At 38.8% G+C, this 22,194-nt stretch overlaps 1 protein-coding gene across 12 annotated transcripts in view; it reads left to right on the top strand.

The window, feature by feature from the left end:
* The window catches only part of LOC125682093 (elongation factor Ts-like), a 214,259-nt gene that overhangs the window by 14,124 nt on the left and 177,941 nt on the right, over window positions 1-22,194 (top strand). For 10 of the 12 annotated variants that reach the window (XM_056154426.1, XM_056154427.1, XM_048922496.2 and 7 more), the window contains one exon: window positions 17,002-17,165. The exons of 1 other annotated variant lie outside the window; for it this stretch is intronic. In XM_056154426.1, coding sequence (XP_056010401.1) covers window positions 17,002-17,165 — 164 coding nt within the window. Of the gene's footprint in view, window positions 1-1,748; window positions 1,859-17,001; window positions 17,166-22,194 lie in introns of all 12 variants that reach the window. One more of the 12 variants, XM_048922499.2, reaches the window with a different exon arrangement.

Genomic DNA, 22,194 nt, shown 5'->3' with positions numbered 1-22,194 from the left:
TCAAACTTAGTACACTGGTACATCTTCAGGAGAAAGTGACCCCTATTGATTTTGAGGTCACATGGTCAATTCACTCTTGACATAAGGAAGATATTGTCTGCTCAATATTTTGAATTGATGATACTACTATCAATTAAATGATGTGTGTGTATAACCCTTTTCAATTTTGCACCATGGGGGGCATATGTGTTTTACAAACATCTCTTGTTTTCTTTATTGTTTTGATGGTAGCATTTTATGACTAGTCGATGAATAAACTCTCAATATGCACGGATAGTCAGTACAGTAAAAACAGCAATGTTTCTTACAGATGTCAACTGCATAGTCATTGTAACATTGACTAAAGTTGAAGGAATTGATTTGCTAAACTTTTTTGTTGGATGGTATCTTCTTACAACCACTGTGGTGCTTATTTGAGGGTTTTTTGTGGTGATATAAAGTACTATATGACTACATAATGATTTTCCTCCAATTCTTAGCATTTGTAGAGCACAATCATCACTTAGCAATGACTCTTTACATCCATGTTGGATATGTACATGTAATTTAAATGACAGTGGTCATGACTTAGTCAAATTTAGTCACCTTACACAGTTGTGATGCATTAAAGTATAAATCCTGTTAAAAGAAGCGTGCATATGCGAACTCGCACACACGATGTTCGTCATCCTTGATTACTACTATCTTGCTCCTTCAAGATTACCTATTCCAGTTGACAATGAAGAGTGAGTTGACTCTCAGGCCCTTCAGGCCTATGATTTATTTAATTCCATGGAATTTGTTTCTGTTGCAATTACTATGAGGTGATTTGCTAGATTGACTAGACTAAGAGAGGTGTTTTGATAACAATAACAGCCAGTATCTACAGACATTCTTTAGATCTTGAGGAAGCCCTGTATTCTAGAGTTTTGATTGCATTGACCTGTCCACAACTGCTATTTTTCGTAATTCAACTGTTTTTAAAAGACCCCTGAACAATGCAATTTTGATATAATTGTAATTTTCCCCTGTATATACATGTATTCTAAAATTACACAATTAGAAATCAAACAATAATTTGCCCATTAATTTCTAAAACTTGTAACTTATTGAAATAATTTATATTATCAATTTATGATAGTTTGATATTTATAAAAGAAATTATTCATTGAGCCGATGAGTGAGATTAAAAGAGAGAAAGAGGGGGGTGGGGGGTGGGTGTACACTGTGTGTCATCTAGCCATAGGGATACAACTATTATACAAACACTATGACCACAGAAACACTGCACACAGCCCTGAGATCCTTCCTGTAGTACACAGAACCCTGATCTCTTGGCCAGGTAAGTAACGATGACCATAAATGAGCTCCGCCCACATCCAGTGATCCGTGAAGAGACTGATGGTATTATTTTTAGGTCTTTAATAGGGATGAAATGATACAGTACCTTCTCAATTCAATTTGATTTTCGATACTTTAGTCTCGATTCGATGATTTTCGATTCAATACAATAGCATGTACAGGCTTTCAAGCGGGCCCTTATTTTCCTTATTTTTCTACAACAGCCCTTATTTTCCTTATTTGAGCTTTAGAATCCTAAAAAAGCCATAATTTTTTGTTGAAATTCCTACATTTTCAAATTTTGAAAGTTTAAATGAATTAGACATAAAGTAAGTGTTGGAATTTATTAAATTTTGTCTTAGTATACTTTCAGAAAATGAATATGTTGATTAAATGTACATCTCAGAAGACATCTTGATGTTTATCAGCTATATTCAGCATTGATTGTGAGCCATGGGAGTCCACTTGAATTATATCATGGTTTGTGCTGAATGCCGAATATGGCTGTTGATGACTACTGGTATGATCTTCTGAGTGGGTAATTAGTTTTTGTATTATTGCTCTTGCAAATTGTGAGTAAAACATGTTTTCTTTCTTATTGATTTGTAAATTTAATCCTTATTTTTGTCTAAAAAGCCCTTAAAAATCCTAAAAAAGGCCCTTATTTTTTGAAAATTTTGCCTTAAAAATGGCCCTTATTTTTTGCAAAATGTCATTTGAAAGCCTGCATGTACCAAATTCTTTATAATATAAAAGCGTTTAACATAAAGCAACACTCTTATCACTTGTCCTAAAGCCGAACTGTCACCATACCCAGGATTTATACATTGGGGGTGCATTTTTCAACTCGACTGTGTCCATTTTGGTACAGTAAAGTTTACTCGTACGTTGATTGGGCAATTTTCAATTCCATTGGCCAATCAGAACCGTGTTATCAAAAGCAATTTATGCTATGATTCTAGAACCATATCGAATCGAAACAGACCCGGAATAAATCGAACATAGAATCGAGACTTGTACATTGTGATTCGGCTGCATTGCGATGCATCGTTTCACCCCTAGTCATTAAGTTAAGCATTGTAAATAATAAGAATGGAAAAATAAAAATTTGAAATTTTCCAGCTCAAATCGTGTCCATGCCCCTTTAATCGTGCGATTTGAGGGATGACTTGAATCCCTCGATCAAGTCACATAACACAGTTGAATCACTGAGACGGTTCCAGTCAACAGTGGTTTTTATAAAGAAGGAAATTTTATACTGATCAGTCCTGCTTGGTCTTACACTGAACCCCTGCTTTTGTGGCAGGCTGAACGTTCTACAATGTTTGTGAAATATGAGTCTGAGTATAATTTGGCACGAATAGTCCTGCCTAGCTTGGTTTCCACTTTCCCGACTGACCCTAAAAATTTCTGCGGACCCTTAACACATTTTTTTCCATTCTGACACCTAAATTTCAAACGTTATATAAAAATAGTAATTGTGATCTTACACGTAAGAAACATGGCCATGGCGAATGGTAATCATGGCTGAGATTCGGTTCGGCTGGATATTTGAACTAAAGCTGTTGCCGAATATTGGAACAGTCCTTCATAAATCAAATTTACATGTAAACTTCAGTCGGAGCAAACAATTATTGTGCACCTTGACAACAATGTTGTCTGCCTCAGTTAAGTTATTTCATAATTTGTATATCAAACTAACTTTCCATCACTATGTGCAATGCATTTCTTACCGTTTAGTTATGTTAATTTCCAATTTGATTAAAATAAAATCTTTTGATCCGCTCCATTATTATTATGTCGCTACACAAAGTTTGAGAAGTGGTAGCAGATTCAAAACAGCTAATTTTGATTAGATTGGTTGATTTCAAAATTAAAAGAACTACTTGTTTTCATTCAAAATATAGCATCCATGGGAGTATATTGAGACGCACTAAATACCTGAAGTTTTAAAAACCCTAATTTACCTTACCAACATAAATTTTGTCTTACATTTACTTTTAAAGTTTTATTAGGTCACCTGAGTAAACTCAGGTGACCTATTGCAATCGGTTGTCGTCCGTCGTGGTGCATCATCTGTTAACAATTGAACATTTTCAACTTCTTCTTGATAACTACCAGTCAAATTTGGTATGAAGTATCTTTGGGACAAGGGGGACATAAATTGTAAATTTCAGGTCTCCAGCACCCCTAGGGCCTTAAAGGTGGGACAAAAACTGCCCAAAATTGACAAATTTTGAAAAATCTTCTTCTCAAGAACTGCACATGTGTAAGAAAAACTAAATGCATGGTGATGGAGAGCAGAAAGGCCTCTACCAAATTTGTAAATTTCATGATCCCCGGGGTAGGGATTCTGACCCCAGGGTGGGGCCAAACTTATTATATAGTGTTTATGTGTAAAACACTTAAATAACATCTTTAGTGCTGTTGATACTATATTGAAACTAAACAGATATTTAGAAAGAGCAGTTAGTCCTTTACCAAAATTGTAAATTTGATGATCCGAGGGGTAGGGGTTTTGGTATCAGGGTGGGGCCAAAGTGGTCAGTTATTAAATGTGTGAACAACAGACATTTTTAACTTCTTCTTGATAACTATCATTCCAATTCTTTTCATATTTGGTATGAAGCATCTTTGGAACAAGGGAGACATAAATTGTAAATGTCAGGATTCCTGCACCCCTGGGGCCTTAGGGGTGGGGCAAAAACTGCCCAAAATTGACAAATTTTCAAAAATCTTCTTAAGAACTGCACACGTGTAAGAAAAACTAAATGCATGGTGTTGGAGAGCAGGAAGGGCTCTACCAAAATTGTAAATTTCATGATCCCCGGGGTAGGGGTTCTGACCCCAGGGTGGGGCCAAACTTGGTATATAATGTTTATGTGTAAAACACTGAAATAACATCTTCTTTATAGTACTGTTGATACTAAATTGAAACTAGATGGATAGAGCAGGTAGTCTTTTACCAATATTGTAAAGTTGGTGATCCCCAGAGTAAAGGTTCTGACCCCAGGGTGGGGCCAAACTTAGTATATAGTATTTATGTGCAAGTTTGCTGATACTGTATAAAATCTAAATGCATACTTAGGAATAGCAGAAAAGGATGTACAAAAAATGATGAATTTCAATCAAAACCCAGGGTTACCTGGGTATGACTTAAGGATGAGTCCAAATTAGTCATGTGTTTTGATGTTTTAATGAAGATTATTTGAATTCAATGTCAAATAATCCAGCTTAATTGACCGAAGTTCTTTTGCTTATATTACTTTTGTGTTATCACCTTGGTGGCTTTACCGTGGTACGACGTATTCGTATAACGCACACCAAGTACGACTTAACCAAACGGACCAATACTTGCCTCTTCCGTTTCCGTCTACAAGCAGACAAGTCACGAATTTTCGCTAGACGAAGTGTAATCTATATTATCGACTACTTCTCCATCCTTATTTGCCATCATCATGCCACCCGTGCGAACCAGGGTGACAAGACTTTCAGAGGTGGAAAGAAACCGTCAATTCGTGTCCCCAGCCCGGGGACGTGGGAGAAGACGTAGTCCAAACAGCGTGGCCACCGACTCCTCGAGGCCCATACCTACGGCATCCGCTGTTGTAAATGCAGCGGGGGGAACCACACAATCAGAGACTGACGACACTCATGCCATTCAGGACTTGCAGGCTAATCCGTCAGGTGAGTTTGACGTAAACCATCAATGTCTTATTCCCCCCATTGACATTTTCCCGCCGGCTGTCGACTTCGCGGGACCCAATTTCTCAGTCGCGGAGTATCAACCCTCGGTAATCAATAGCTATTTCGATCCTGTCAGCTTTCATGTCCCGGAAAAACTCAAAAATCAAATTTGGGAGGGAAAATTTATCGACATTTCCTTACTGCTTAGGTCAGCGCGGGAACTGGACAGCCATCTTGAAACTCAGGGCCTAATCGAAATCCGAAATGGTGTCATGTGCCTTGTCAAGCCTAAACATAATTCCTTTCTGTCAATTGAAAAATGGTCATCGGCTTTCATTATTTTCACCAGTATCATGCTAGAAAAATACAGAACTAGAGCCCAAGAGTTACTCAAATATATGCGAGATATCAGACTGGCCGCGTCCAGGTCATCGGGGTGGTTCCGCTATGACGAGCAGTTTCGCTTGAGAAAACAAGCTGACCCACAGTCTTCGTGGGGAATCATTAACTCCGAGCTATGGCTCTTGTATATCACAAACGGTACTCATCCTTCACAACCCTCGGGAAAAAACTCCGCGGCCCCGAACATGCATCGCGAGTCTCCCGGCAATTATCCCCAATATAAAACACAGGTCAACACCTTATTTTGCAAGTTGTTTAACGCTGGTATAAATTGTAAGTTTGCACCAAATTGTAGGTTCAGCCACAGATGCAAAGGGTGTGGTGGAGATCATCCAGCATCAAAGTGCCGGGCAACAAAATAATTACCAATCGTTATATACACTTGGGAAAACCCCCATCAATGTCGACCAACTTGCCCATTACCTACACAATTATCGTGATCAACCTTTTCTCATTAGAGGCTTTCAATCTGGTTTTAGTTTACATTATCAAGGGCCAAGGCGCCCAAGGGATTCCAATAATCTAAAAAGCATAGTACTAAATCCTCAACTAGCTCAACAAAAAATTCAGAAAGAAGTACTGCTCCAGCGAGTCGGGGGGCCTTTCGATTCACCCCCCTTCCACTCGCTACAAGTTTCACCTTTAGGCTTAGTACCCAAAAAGGATGGGGATTTTCGGTTAATACACCACCTATCCTTCCCTGAGTATGACTCTATTAATGATTTCATTGACCCAGCAGTTTGTTCTGTTCATTATGCATCCATTGACGATGCCGCTGCCATCATATCCTTCTTGGGCCCTGGAACCTACTTAGCCAAATCCGACATTAAATCGGCATTTCGTCTAATACCTGTTGCTCCCTCAGATTTCGAACTTTTAGGTTTAAAGTTTCAGAACAAATACTATTACGTTAAATGCTACCATTTGGGGCATCAGTCAGCTGTGCAACCTGGGAAAGATTTGCTTCGGCATTACATTGGATAGTCCAAAATAGGACACGCAATCCATCCATTTTACACTATCTTGATGACTTCCTGTTCATGGGCTCCGCAAATTCAAACAAGTGTCAGGCTACTCTCTCAGAATTCAAACACATTTGCCAAGATATAGGTGTACCCATTGCTCTCGAAAAAACTACAAACCCAACTACAACCCTTATTTTCTTAGGTATAGAGCTAGACACAGTGAATATGATCATGCGACTCCCACAGGACAAGCTACTTTTGCTCAAACAGCGCATTCATGTCTTCCTTCACAGTAAAAAAGCTACTCTTAAATGTTTTCAGTCACTCATTGGGCTGCTAAATTTTGCATGTAAAACGGTAGCACCAGGGAGAGCCTTCTGCAGACGTTTAATTGATGCTACTATGGGCACTACCAAAACACACCATAAGATCAGAATCAATTCTTCCATCAAGGAAGACCTTAGAGTATGGGTACAATTCCTAGCAAACTTCAACGGCATTTCGGTCATTTCCTCTCCGACATTGACATCGGATTCGTACTTGCAATTATACACAGATAGCGCTGGGGGAACAAAAGGGGGGTTTGGCATTTACTTTGCAGGTAGCTGGGCTCATGCAAGCTGGCCGCACAGCTGGAGTCTTTCGGACATAGTTAGGGACATGACATTCCTTGAGCTTTTCCCGGTATATGTAGCAATCGTGCTATGGTCGCCACAATTGGCTAACAAACGTATTCTTTTCCACATAGATAATTCTGCTGTAGTCTAGGTTATTAATTCCGCTACTTCAAAATCTCACAGGGTCATGAAAATTGTTCGAAAATTGGTTCTCATCACACTACAACACAATATTACAATCCAGGCGCAATACATACCCTCCAAACGCAACGTTATAGCAGATAGTATTTCTCGTTCGCAGTGGAGAAGATTTCGACATCTCGCCCCCCACGCCGACCAGTGGCCAACCCAGCTACCCAACCAAATATGGGATATCTAAAGGTAGAATCACAACGCCTCATCAACAACGCCCTGTCTGATAACTCCAACAAAGCTTACAATTCGGCACTGAAGAAATTCCATGCATTTGCCCAGATTTTTGGCATTGCCATTTCCTGGCCGTTACCCTTAGATATAATTTTAAACTTTATCGCATATTTGTCGTTACAACATATGTCCCCAAATACAGTTCAGTTATACATACGCGCATTGGCATATTTTCATAAAGTAAGGCAGGTATCAGATCCAACTGCCTCCTTCTTAGTCGCAAAAGCTCTACAAGGGTTGGCACGTGGCAACACAGCCCCAGATACTCGGTACCCGATTACCCTACCCATTCTAGAAAAATTGCTAGCGTATTTACCTTTTGTGTGCACATCCTCTTTCGAATCTACACTCTTTGCTAGCGCCTTCTCACTGGCCTATTTTGGTTTACTCCGAGTAGGCGAATTCACTCTGGCAAACTCCTGCAATAGCCGATATTCTCATTGCATTCAATTTCAACATGTTACTCTGGGGGAGGAAAGCAAACATGTCACATTTACTATACCTCATTCCAAAACCGACCAAACGGGCAAAAAAACCCACTATATTCATTCGGAGTCAGCCCCACTCGATCGCATGCCCAGTCCACAGTATGCGCAATTTCCTAGCAATAAGGCCACACACCTCAGACACTCACTGTCTGTTCATCCACAGTAATGCTATGCCTTTGACTAGATTCCAATTTAATGCAGTACTGCAGAAAGCAATTCAGGCTATCAGTACACCAGGTCATTTTGGTACCCATAGTTTTTGAATCGGTCGGGCCACTGACTTGGCTCTACAGGGTTTTTCCGACCAGCAAATACAAACATTTGGGAGATGGAAGTCTTTAGCCTTTCAGAAATACATCCGCATGTAATGCCACTTCGCAGCCCTCGGACCACTACAGGACACACAATTTAAGTAATGACACCCCTGCCATCAATACACAACAAATAAGTAACCAAACCAAAGATATTTCAGATTGTTCAATATGGATCCTCGGGTCTTCAATCCCATTTTGGGCAGGTCAGTCGACATCAAACCGCACAGGCGGAAAAAACCTTGACTTACCAGCCCACATTCATTGGCATGGAAGACGGGGGATGCAGTGGCAACAATTGGACCCCTTGGTGATGGACCTCCTGAGGAAGTATCCTGCACCTAGATTCATGGTGATACATCTAGGTTCAAACGACTTGGTCACCCCAGGCCTAACTGGCAAAAAGTTGGTAGAGGAAATAAAGTGTTCATTTCTCAGATATAATGCCCTAATCCCACAAACTACATTAGTATGGTCCTCCATCTTGCCCCGCCTATACTGGCATGGGGTTCCTGGCAAACTAGGTGGTAAGATTAACAAAAAACGTGTAAAGGTTAACAAAAGAATTCTTAAGTTCGTGTTAGATTTGGGGTTGGTTGGTCATTAACCATCACAACATCTCAGCAAGAAACGTGTGCTTATTTAGATTTGATGGAACACACCTTTCGGATATGGGCAACGACATTTTCCTAAACAACATCAGGGCAGCTTTTCACATATTCATCAATCAACTAGGCAATTGTTACCCTCAACCTGTTTAACTGGGTCTGGCATTTTTGGGGGGGGGGGGGGGTAGTGGTTTTTCATGGTTATTGGAGGTACATCATATCGATGTCTGTGGCAGGTCTGGGGGGATATAATACAAGAATGTGTCCGTCCGATCTGGCCTGTTGTTCCCTGCCCATCTGTCATACAAAGACAGAGGGACTAATGTGGCTCATATGAGCAAGTACTGGCTCATATGAAGTAGAAAGCTGTGTATAGTGGCTCACGTGAAAAAGTTTTGATTCAGTTAATTGGGGCACCCAGGACTGCAGTCTTGGTGTCCTCTCCACCTCCTTAACTGGGAAGGGAGACCCCAGTTCCGGAATACCAGGGGGAGGTACTGGTATGACTCACCGGGGGGCTATTTGGTGGAACAGGGTAAAGCAGATCGGGCGGGCCCGTTTTCGGTCCCTTGATGTCGCAGTCTGGGACGTCGGCTCTCGTGCTCACACGAGGCCACCGGTTTGCCCTAATAGCTATGGTCGGTACTCCGGATATCCCTTTAGACCTGCAATTTTTTAATTTGTACATGTACATGTAACATGCGGCCGTAGCTGCCAATTCACCCTGTGTGCACTATGTCCATTTTAGTTCAATCGTTTCATGTTATGAAATATGTCTGGTTATTCTAATAAATATAGAAAAGCTCAGTATGTGTTCTCTATCAGCTAAAAGGCCAAAGGGGCCAAGAGAGTGGGCACCCAATATGGTTAGTTAGGGACTACCACCGGAGTGTTCAATTAATGTTAATACACCTATTATTTAAAGCCTTTCATTGGTGTATGCACTTTTGAGGGCAGTGAAGTTTTAAGAACACATCTTGTTTTATACTGTTGCTGAACGTTAGAATTTAACTAGATATTCAGAACTGGAATTTTTTTCTAGATTTCATAGTCCATGGAAGTAGTGATACTTTTTCACTAGTATTCAGGTGACCGATAAGGCCTGTGGGCCTCTCGTTTATGCAGTCAAGGAAGGCTATACATATATATAAAATTCATGAACCCTGTCAACTATCAAGCAAAAATTATGAATTGTATATTCATGGTCAGGTATTTTGATTCCTCAGTTATCTGCATTTATTTGTCTTTTTTTGATTGAATATGGTAGAATTTATATAATCTGATTAGATATGTGCATGAATTCCTTAAACTTAAAGAAATATACATTACCATTAAAAAATTTCTTTAAAAATTTATAAATAAAAGTGTTACTGAATCAATGACAAAATTTATGCTTGGTAAGGTTGAGTCAGGGTTTTTGTAGTTCAGTAGTGCATCACAATATACGTCATGGACGTCATCTTTTGAATGGAAAAAATAAGTTAATGGCTTTATTGGGGGATTTACATATCTAAATGGTAAGCAATACATGACTAATAGTATAAATGACCCCCTAGTGCGAATATCCGTGCATCAAAGGACCCCATTGGAAATAAGCTTTCGAGTTTTCATGGGTTATCCTGGGTATTTATGTATGAATGTTTGTATACATATGTATATACCGAATAAACATTTCTGTATAAATGGAAAGTTAGTTTGATAAACAAATAACTTTTTGAAGCGAATAGCATTGTTGCCAAGGTGTACAGTAATTGCTAGCACCGGCTGAAGTTGACTGAATTTCCAGGCTCGAAGATTCATCGGCAGAGTCAGTCCAAATAATCTCAGCTGAGATTGGTCCAATGGCATGGAGCTTGGTGCCTATTAGATTTTGCGAATGTCATCACTACAACAAGACTTCATTCATAACAAGATTCATAATATAACTTTTAGTTGATTCCTAGATAATCACTGTATTTTATGCGTAGTAGAATACTAAATAATCAAAAAATAAATTCAACCTATAACAATAAATAAAAAAGAAAAACTACCTACCTACCGACCCTTAAAATTTTTGAAGTTAAAGTAGAAACTAACATATTTTTTTGGCCTTACAAGGTGCAAGGTATTTCTGAGGCGGTATGGCTGGCTTACATGTATTATTATTATAATGTTCCCCATTAAGGCAAATGTAGTTTGGAACATTATGGTTTCGCATAATACCGTTACCTACACCGCAGTACAAATAATATTTGACATTATTTGATGTTGTTGATGTTAAATATTGTGCTTATAATATTTCTTTGCATTATTACCCATCAGATTGGTCGATAGTGATTGTAATGGTACCAAAAGTGAGCTTATTCCTTCTTTAGTAATGATCTGTTTTTCTGTATCTCACAGAATAAACATCCATTCGTACTTCCGTAAAAAATAAATTTATGATTATATTGATTCATTTGCAGCTTATTCCCTTTTCAGTGATCTGTTTTCCTGTATCTAAATTGTTAGGGAATAAACAACCAAAGAACCTATTCCTTTATAATTTCATTGTGCAATAAATGCTTATGCATCGTTCAAATGCATGTAATTTTACACAAATTGTGATCCCAATTTTTATGCCCCCCTTTGAAAAAGAGGGGGCATATTGTTTTGGAACTGTCGGTCGGTCTGTAGACCATGTGTTGTCTGCTCAATATCTTTCGACCCCTTTGCTTGATAACAACCAAACTTGGTACAGGGGTTGCCCCTGGAGAGTAGATGATCCTTATTATACCCCCTGCAACAAGTTGTGGGGAGGGGGGGGGGTGGGGGGGTATATTGGAATCGGGTCGTCCGTCTGTCTGTCCGTCCGTCTGTAGACGCAATGGTTTCCGGGCTCTAAAGCATTATGCTTTCCACCTACCGTCACTATATCATATATATCGACTACCCATGGGATGAAGATGTTCCCTATTGATTTTGGGGTCAAAAGGTCAAAGGTCAAGCGCACTGGACATTGAAGTAGCAATATGGTTTCCGGGCTCTAAAGCGTTATCCTTTCCACCTACCGTCACCATATCATACATATGGACTACCCATGGGATGAAGATGTTCCCTATCAATTTTGGGGTCAAAAGGTCAAAGGTCAAGTGCACTGGACATCGAAGTAGCAATATGGTTTCCGGGCTCTAAAGTGTTATCCTTTCCACCTACCGTCACCATATCATACATATGGACTACCCATGGGATGAAGATGTTCCCTATTGATTTTGGGGTCAAAAGGTCAAAGGTCAAGTGCACTGGACATCGCAGTAGCAATATGGTTTCTGGGCTCTAAAGCGTTATCCTTTCCACCTACAGTCACCATATCATACATATGGACTACCCATGGGATGAAGATGTTCCCTATTGATTTTGGGGTCAAAAGGTCAAAGGTCACGCGCACTGGACATCGAAGTAGCAATATGGTTCGGTTTGTCATGCCATTTGTTTTTTACACTCAGAAAAGAGGTAGTTTATACCTATTACCAACACCCTTTGGGAGATTGGGGTAAGCGGGGGGTATTCTTAGTGAGCATTGCTCACAGTACCTCTTGTTGATTTTGAGGTCATATGGTCAAAGGTCAAGGGTCAAACTGGGCATAGGAATATACTGACCATTCAATGTCTAGAGAACCCTTTGCTTGACAGACATCAAACTTGGTACACCGGTACATCTTCGGGAGAAGATGACCCCTATTGATTTTGAGGTCACATGGTCAAAGGTCAAGGGTCAAACTGGACTTAAGAATATACTGTCCGTTCAATATCTTGAGAACCCTTTACTTGACAGACATCAAATTTGGTACACTGGTACAACTTCAGGAGAAGATTACCCCTATTGATTTTGAGATCACATGTTTAAAGGTCCAGGGTCAAACAGGACATTAGAATATACTGTCCGCTCAGTATCTTGAGAACCCTTTGCTTGACAGACATCAAACTTGGTACACTGGTACATCTTCAGGAGAAGATGATCCCTATTGATTTTGAGGTCACATGTTTAAAGGTCAAGGGTCAACCTGGACATTGGAATATACTGTCCGCTCAAGATCTTGAGAACCCTTTGCTTGACAGACATCAAACTTAGTACAGTGGTGTATATTCAGGAGGAGATGACTCCTATTGATTTTGAGATCACATGGTCAAAGGTCAAACTGGACATAGTAATATACTGTCCACTCAATATCTTGATAACCCTTTTGCTTGACAGACATCAAACTTAGTACACTGGTACATCTTCAGGAGGTCAGAAGTCAATTGTTGAACTGGACATAGTAATATATTGTCTCCTATATTTTAAGAATTATTTGCTTGATTGACACCAAACTTGGTATACTGGTACAGCATAAGGAGTAGATGACCCCTATTGATTTTTAGGTCACATGGTCAATTCACTCTTGACATAAGAAGATATTGTCTGCTCAATATTTTGAATTGATGATACTACTATCAATTAAATGATGTGTGTGTATAACCCTTTTCAATTTTGCACCATGGGGGGCATATGTGTTTTACAAACATCTCTTGTTAATATCTCTCCCTCAAAGAGAACCCTTTACAGGGTTCGAAATTAACTCATGTCCGTAAGTCCGAGACTAGTAAAAAACGTGTCGGACTAGTGAACTCTCTATAGCACTAGTCCGTATGGACTAGTGAAAATCCGGAAATCAATCTTGAATATGGTAATGATTTTTAGCAAGATTTGTCCGAGTCTCTTAGATGTTTGAACTTATGGTATATTAATTACCTACATGGTTAAGTGTTTGCGTGACTATGACATCCTGATCTTCCAAACACATGGAATGCATTTGAGACCGTCGTTCTTCGAACGTGCACAAATTGTCAAATTCCTGCCGATTCCGAATGCTGAGTACACATCACGAGAACGTGTTCTAGGTGCAGGAATTGCAAGTAGTGTGGTCTGAGAACATGTAGGTTTGTGCGCACATGTTCTCGTCATTCGCGACTCTAACACAGTAGTTCATAACACTATAGCTCATGACTTGGTCAATCGAGTGAATTTTATTGACTTTATTGATAAAATTTCGAACTCCTGTGGCTCTAAGATCTGAGCACCAAAACAACAGGAACGTTGATCTCGTTGATCTCGAACGCACTTATGGATGTTTATAAAAGGATTAACTCGGAGGTTAATATTGTATGCTCAGGCGCAGATCCAGAAATCTTTTCCAGGGGGGGGGGGGGGGGGGGTCGAACTCATTTTTCTTATGAATCGTTATATTGTAATTTTTTTATCTTTGCAAATTTCAGGGGTGGGGTTCAGACCCCCCCCCCCCCCGACTCCTCCTCTAGATCCATGCATGATGCTTCTGAAGATCTTGAATGCGAAATAAGATATGGTGGTCTCTTTCTTCTGTAGGTGTCAAAAATTGAATTGATTGCAAATGTGATGTGTTTGGTTTCATTAAATACTGTTGAATAAAATGAAGATCATTTAATATGATGTAATGGATGGACTAGTGAAATGCTTTGCGGACTAGTGAACATCAACAGTGACTAGTCCGTACGGACTAGTGCTTGAAAAAGTTAATTTTGAACCCTGCTTTACTCGAGAATACTTTACTATCACAGGCGTATTGAGCTTGATAAATGATATATATACTCCTGTTATTTGCACTGTGGAGCAGATTAGTTTGGGCCTTTTGATATAAAAGCAAGTTTCGCCTCGCAAAAGTGAGTCTCGTAACTTTATATATACTCCTGTTATTTGCACCATGGAGAAGACTAGTTTGGGCCTTTTAAACGCGAGTCTGGTCTCTCAATATATACTCCTGTCAAGAGCCTTTTAAAAGTGAGTCTCGTCACCCTTTATATATTCTGTCGAAGACAGAAGACCTTAATAATAATAAACCGTACAATCACTACAAGGTCTTCCGTCTAAAATGAAAGAACTAAAAAAAAAACAAAAACAATAAAAAACATGTGTTGTAATATAATAGGCCATGATATAACCATAGGAGGGAGGGGGAGGGGGTTGGGGGCTCCAATATTAGCCACTTCGCAAAATTATCCACTTGGTTACGTTGTACATTTGTATGTCTATAATTATAACAATGATAGGCCTAGTTGTTTGAATTGAAAGAGAAGTTGAATTGAAAGTATAAATGAATTGTGTCATCATACTTTAGAATCGAATAATCATGAACGTATACATGTACTTGCAGTTACCTGCATGGTTACTTTGTACGACTTGTTCTTCATCAACACTTGAACCACTGCATTCACAATGTATGTCTACTTGTCAAACAGGGACATTTAAGAATTGAACAGCACTTTTGAGCTGTTCATGGTCAATATGAACGGATTTGGCGCGATTCACAGTAAATTTACCTCAAATCCAAACTTGTTCATATTAATATAATAATAATATAATAATAAAAGTACACTTATATAACGCCTTATCTAAAAATACTCTAAAGCGCTGTAAAACATACTAAAATTTACAATTGATAATTAAAAGAAAAACCATAGAATACACAACGAATAATCATTACACATATAAGCATGAATGCAACATTATGTCATAATGGATAAAAAGTACAAATCAAGACAATTTAAAGTATAAAATATGATGGAAGCATACAACGTCCTAAATATATAAAAAACAAATAAATAAAACCACTCAAAGGAATCTAAAACACAAATGTGCCCAAAGTTCATTAAATTCAACAGTACATAGCTATTTAAAGGTTATAGGATTGACAGAAAAGATGAGTTTTTAACAGACATTTAAAACATTCAAGATTTTTGGCGTTTCTGAGCTGGCTAGGCAGATTGTTCCAGAGTGTGGATGCAGCCTTGTCGAATCTGCGTTCACCGTAGGTCTTAGTTCTGACTGATGGTACAGTTAATAGATTTGCGGTTTCTGAACGCAGGGCTCTTGTCGGGTTGTATGGAATAATGAGTTCCGTTAGATATCCTGGAGCCAGGTTGTGGAGACTTTTAAACACATAAAGGAGAATTTTGTACTGGATACGATAATCAACGGGAAGCCAATGAAGATTGATCAGAACAGGTGTGATATGATCGTGTTTTCTAGTCCGTGTAATTATCCTTGCAGCTGTGTTTTGAATTCGCTGGAGTTTGTTTGTGAATTGTTTGTTGATTCCATACAATAAAGCGTTACCATAGTCCAGCCTCGATGTAACGAGAGAATTCACTAGAATTTTACAAGCATCATCAGTTATAAACGGTCGAATGCTGCCTCTCCGACGTAGATGCATGTAACATGATCTTGCAACGGATATTGACCATGAACAGCTCAAAAGTGCTATTCAATTCTTATATTTATATTCTTTTACTATATCACCGTTTGTTTACATTGCTTCCATAAGTCATGAAATAGTTTGTTGCATAAAATGAACTCCTAGTCACATACGTCTAAACATAGACATTACGTCACACTTCGTCCTACCCTGCCATTTATCAACATTGCATGGTGCACTGTATTTTGGAGCTAGGAGATCACAAGATTGGGATGATAATTCACAAAAGTTCACAATCTTAATCCTAGGTGTGACGTTGCGAGATCTTTGTAACATGTAATTTTTTCAAATCAATACACTCTCAGTCGCGTGCTTTAAACTAGTTCATAATCCGTTCATAGTCAATATGAATGGATTGTGTCGTGTACTGAAATTGGTTATTTCATAAAAGAAAATGCGATTTGTAATATAAATATAAAATCATGGTTGCGGTACACAGCGTTCTCTGATTTACGCATAAGCTTTGATTAGTTGGCCCAATTTTATTAATACTCGTAATACTCTATCGGATTTGTTTGTCACCGGAAACGCTTTATTTGAAATGACAAAAAATGAGAGTTACAGCCCCTATAGAATTTATCATGTCCATTGTAAGAAATTTCATCATGAAATAAATATCAAATTGTATGGAGTGAAAAAATTAAAAATTACCATGGTTATGCAGAAGGAATTGAAATGATGATGTGCATATATTTAAACATCACTAGCTCGTCTAATTAATTATTGGCATTTCTCAGAAAAGCAGCTTCAGCCAGTTTGTATATCCAGCTGTGTGCTCATATCTGATGCCTGTCTTACAGATTTAAGTGAATTCTAAATCAAAATAGATTTTGTAAATAAATTTTTTTCATGTCATGTGTCCTTTGTGACCGATTCTTTATATTCCAGGATTTTTAGCAACGAACGTTAGTTTGATCTTGAGAGGCTTCCCGAGGCATTATTGTGTTGGCCAAGCAAGTAAGACTAACCTTAGTCAACTACGAAAACGGACTGGGGTACCTCTAAAGAACTGCAGAGCAGCTTTGCAAAAGTGTCACAATAATTTGGAGGAGGTAATTTTTTTAGCCTTGTATGTGAGGGATAGAAACCACATTTTGGAATGTGATTGTACAAGGGCAATTCAATATGTAACCAGCCTAACATATATCCAGTTGAGATCCACCTCTTCTTTTTCGATGTAATTGCCCTCTAGTGTGATGCATTTAGACCAAAGGTGTTCAAGTGCCATCAGTCCAGAACTGAAAAAGTCGGGCCCTTTCCATTGACCCACTCCTCAACTGCCGTCACGACTTCTTCGTCAGACCGGATATGATGTCCACTGATATCCTTTTCCAAGTTTGGGAATAGGAAGAAGGTGCTAGGAGCTAGGTCAGGTGAATAGGCAGGATGTTTCGCTCTACAGCATCCATTGCAACTTTGCAATTGTGGACTCTCGCGTTGTCCTGTTCCTGCAGAACACCTTTAGAGAGTTTACCTCAGCGTTTTTCATGGATGGTGGTTCTCAGCTGGTCTAGCAAGTTTGCATAGTACATTCCAGTTATTGTACTTTTCTTGGGTAAAAAGTCCAATATAATAACACCTTTTTGTGTCTTAAAATACTATGGCAATCACCTTGCCAGCAGATGGTTGCGTCTTGAACTTCTTTGGCCTCTGGGACCTAGGCCCTACCCACTGACAACTCTGAGCTTTATTCTCTGGCTCATAAAAATTAACCCAAATCTCATTTACAGTCACCAGATGCAAAAGAAAATCATCTTTTGACCTAAAACGCTTCAACAAGGCACTGCATACTGATGCTCTGGTTGCCATTTGCTCATCGCTAAGGGATTTTGGGACCCAATGGGCTGTTAGCTTGTGCATACCTAAACGATCATGTAAGATTGTTGATACGCAACCATGTGAAATGCCTAATGCCTGTGCTATTTCTTCCACCTGAATTCGCCTATCAGAGTATACCAGATCCTGAACTTTCTTACACATTTCTTCGTCAGTGGCATCCAGTGGGTGTCCAGACCTGGCTTCATCTTCTAAAGACGTTCTACCGCGTTTGAATTCCCCTATCCAGAATTTATCCTGAGCATAAGATGGTGCAGAAGACCCATAAACATCGGCTAACTTGCCGTGTACTTCCTTGCCTGTTTTACCTGTTGAATACAAGTACCGAATTATAGCACGGTACTCAACTTTAGATGAAAAGTATGCCTTTGCATCACTAGCCATGTTTGACATTCAGAATCTTATTAAAGAATGACTTGCTAGCATGCAATTTTGTACCCAGTTATAAGCATATAATGAAACAAGGCATGAAAATCATGACCATCTCGGTCAATCAGAAATGGGATAGGCTGGTTACTTATTGACTTGCCGTCGTATATGTTAAAATTTTGAAAGTGTCCAAGGTGTTGTGTTTCTACTTGTGGCAAGTGAAAAAAAAGCTAAGTTTGGGAACATATTGTTTTAACTGTTTCTTATTATCATATCCCCGAACACATATTGTTTTTGCTCTGTTTTTTTATGTTTCCCAAACAAAGTTTGGGAATATATTGATTTTTATACGCCCGTCATTAGACGAGACGTATTATGTTATGGCGCTGTCCGTGCGTCTGTCCAGCTGGCTGGCTGGTCGTCCGTCCCGGGTCATGTTTTCCAGACTTTTTTCCGTAACGGATGCATGTACAACTTTGAAATTTGGTCACAATATCTCCCTCAAGAATTGTAAGAGTGAGTTTGCATTTCAGCTGGATTGGTCCATCCTTGACCTACTTTAGGGCTATAAGTAGGTCAAACAGTTTTCCGGACTTGTCATTACAGAGACAGATATTGCCCTGAAATATACACATAAGCTTCCTTTCAGAGGAATACAAGTTCAGTTTGCATTTCAGCTGGATTGGTCCGTCCGTCTGTGACCTACATTAGGACGAAAAGTAGGTCAAATAGTTTTCCGGGCTGTTTTTGATTATGGATACAGATATTGCCCTGATATTTAGTCATGGGCTTCCTCTCGGAGAAATACAAGTTCAGTTTGCATTTCAGCTGGATTGGTCCATCCTTGACCTATTTTTGGACTAAAAATAGGTCAAACAGTTTTCCGGGCTTTTTTTCATTACGGAAACAGATATGGCCCTGATATTTAGTCATAGGATTCCTCTCAGAAGAATACCAGTTCAGTTTGCATTTGAGCAGGATTGGTCCATCCTTAACCTACTTTTGGACTAAAAATAGGTCAGACAGTTTTCTGAGCTTTTTTTTTTCATTACGGAAGGCGGATACAGATATTGCCTTGATATTTAGTCAAAGGCTTCCTCTCGGAGGAAGACAAGTGCAGTTAACATTCAGCTGGATTGTCGCACTACGACCTACAGTACTTTACGGGTAGAAGTAGGTCGAACAGTTTTCCAGATTTTTTTTGGTATGGTCACAGGTATTGCTGTTTAGTCACAACCTCCCTTGCAGAGAAATACATAATCAGTTCACATTTCAAACATTTCAACTTAATTAATGCACCATGACCTACTTTAGGGCTAAAAGTAGATCAAATGGTTTCCTGGACTTTTTATCATCATAAATAGATATTGTACCAACATTTTGTCACAACCTCACTCAATGAAAATTTAATACATAATCAGTTCACATGTCAGATTGATTGGTGCACCATGACCCACTTTAAGGCTTTTCTATTCAGAATGTGTTGTATCAATTCAGAGTTCACAATATGCTTCCAGGTTGAATTTCACTGTCCGACGGGCGTATATTGTACCGTTTGCGTTACTCTTGTTAGCTCAAGTGAACTATTCTGATCCCCTTTTGTCTGTCATCTGTTTGTCCGTCCGTTCGTTTGTCCATAAACTTTTCACATTTTCAAGTTTGTTAAGATCATGGCCCCCAGGGGTATGGTGGGGCCACAATAGCGGATAAAAATTTGACATACGAATATGTAAGGCTTCTCAAAAACCACTGAGTCCAAACAGTTGAAATTTACATGAAAGCTTCCTTATGTAGAGTAGATCCAAGTTTGTGCAAATCATGGTTCCCGGGGGTAGGGTGAGGCTACAATAGGGGATCAAAGTTTTACATTCAAATATATCAATTGATAATTTAAAAAAAAAAAATCTTCTCCAGAACCACTGGGTCAGAAAAGTGGAGATTGACAAGAAAGTTTCCTGTCATAGCTAGAGTGATTCAAGTTTATTCCAATCATGGTCTCCAGGGATAGGATGGGAATCAAAGTTTTATATGCTGATATATAGGGAAAATCTTTTAGAATATCTTTTGAACTATACTTATTTAAGCTAGGGCTTTCATATTTTGTATGTAATTCTTTACGGCAAGACCTTTCATGTGATGCAATGGTTTGTGATCTTGTGACTGTGACCAGGAAGTTTGACCTACTTTTAATAAAAATCTGACCTATTCAATATGTCTTGGACTATTTAAGGTAGATTTTTCATATCATGACCTTGTGACCTTGAACTCAGAGTTTGACCTAATTTAAGAAAACATAACCTAATAAGGATATCTGAAACTAGTTTAGATAGGGCTTTCATATTTTGTATATGGATTCTTTATGGCAAGATCTTGTGACATAATAGTGTTTGATCCTTTGATCTTGGAGTTTGACCTACTTATAAAAAAAACTCTGACCTATTCACTGGTCGCGGTAGCTCAATGGTAGAGCATTCGCTTCGAAACCAGGAGGTTGTGAGTTTGAGCCCTGCTCATGCCATGGCTGTGTCAAACCTAAGCCATAAACATGGGTAGTGATTGCTCCCATGCCAAATGCTCAGCATTAAAGGTCATATGAAACGATTTCTAACAGTGGTATTTTACTTTATAAACATGAAGATTGGTATGAATGAAACTCAAATTGCGGAAAATAAAAAAAATATTGTCTTTGCATTGATCAAAAATAAAGCTGTAAACTTGTACATAGAATGAATTTGTTACCCAATTATCGTTCTTGATTCTGTGTGTTAGTGACGTCACAACGACCCATCAATGTAAACAATGCAATGAAAATAGTCTTCTGTACACCATTTTGTTTCACGAAATCTTTCACTAAATTAATGAATATGGATGAATTTCTGTTTTTTGACGAACTGTCCTATTTTGTGGTTCAATCATATTGTTTAAACCAGTCAAGAATGATGCACCATAAGCAAATAACATTCTTCTACAGAGGATCATTTTGAGGTTGAAGAAGTCAACACAGGCACCTAAAGTATGGACATTACAACCACCAACCTCCCTCCCTCTGACTTTTTTGTGCGGGGATAATTTTCCCGAAATGTTTGGATTCCCTGTCTATCCCATGCCAATTTTGATTTATGTAATCGTTTCATACTTTTTGTTACGGTTATAATAAAACCGGTAGTTCTAAGGCCAAAATTTAAAGCTTACAAAAAGCGTGAAACGATGACTTGAATCGAAAAACGGAAATTCGACATATTTCACGAATGGAAGTGAATTTTGAAAAAATATTTGACGTTACTCCAGAGATTGATAATGTCAATACTATATATGAAAATCAAATCAAACACTTGCTTTATAAGCGAGATATCAGGGTTTCACACTAAGGCACTTCCGACTGAACAAGTCTACTAAATGATAGGTCCGGTCGGGTAAAACGTCGATTTACTAGTCCTGTTTACTGGTCCTGTTAAAAAAATAAACAAGAAACTTTACACAATAAGATATTTTATTCTTAATTAAAAAAATGAATATAAAGAGTCTGAACCGCGTGATGAAATAATCTATATTTTTAGTTTTAATAAATAAGTCGTGGTCAGAATTGATTGATTGTTGTTTTCCGCTACACTCAACAATTTTTAGCTCACCTGAACCGAAGGTTCAAGTGAGCTTTTCTGATCACATTTTGTTCGTCGTCCGTCTGTTTGTCCGTCTGTAAACTTTTCACATTTTCGACTTCTTCTCCAGAACCACTGGGCCAAATTCAACCAAACTTGCCACAAAGCATCCTTGGGTGAAGGGAATTCTAAATTGTTAAAATAAAGGGCCAGGCCACCTTCCAAGGGGAGATAATCAAGAAAAAGTAAAAATAGAGTAGGGTCATTAAAAAGTCTT

Source organism: Ostrea edulis, chromosome 2, assembly GCF_947568905.1.
Source record: "Ostrea edulis chromosome 2, xbOstEdul1.1, whole genome shotgun sequence".
Lineage (NCBI taxonomy): Eukaryota > Metazoa > Mollusca > Bivalvia > Ostreida > Ostreidae > Ostrea > Ostrea edulis.
This window is presented reverse-complemented; position numbering and strand designations above follow the sequence as displayed.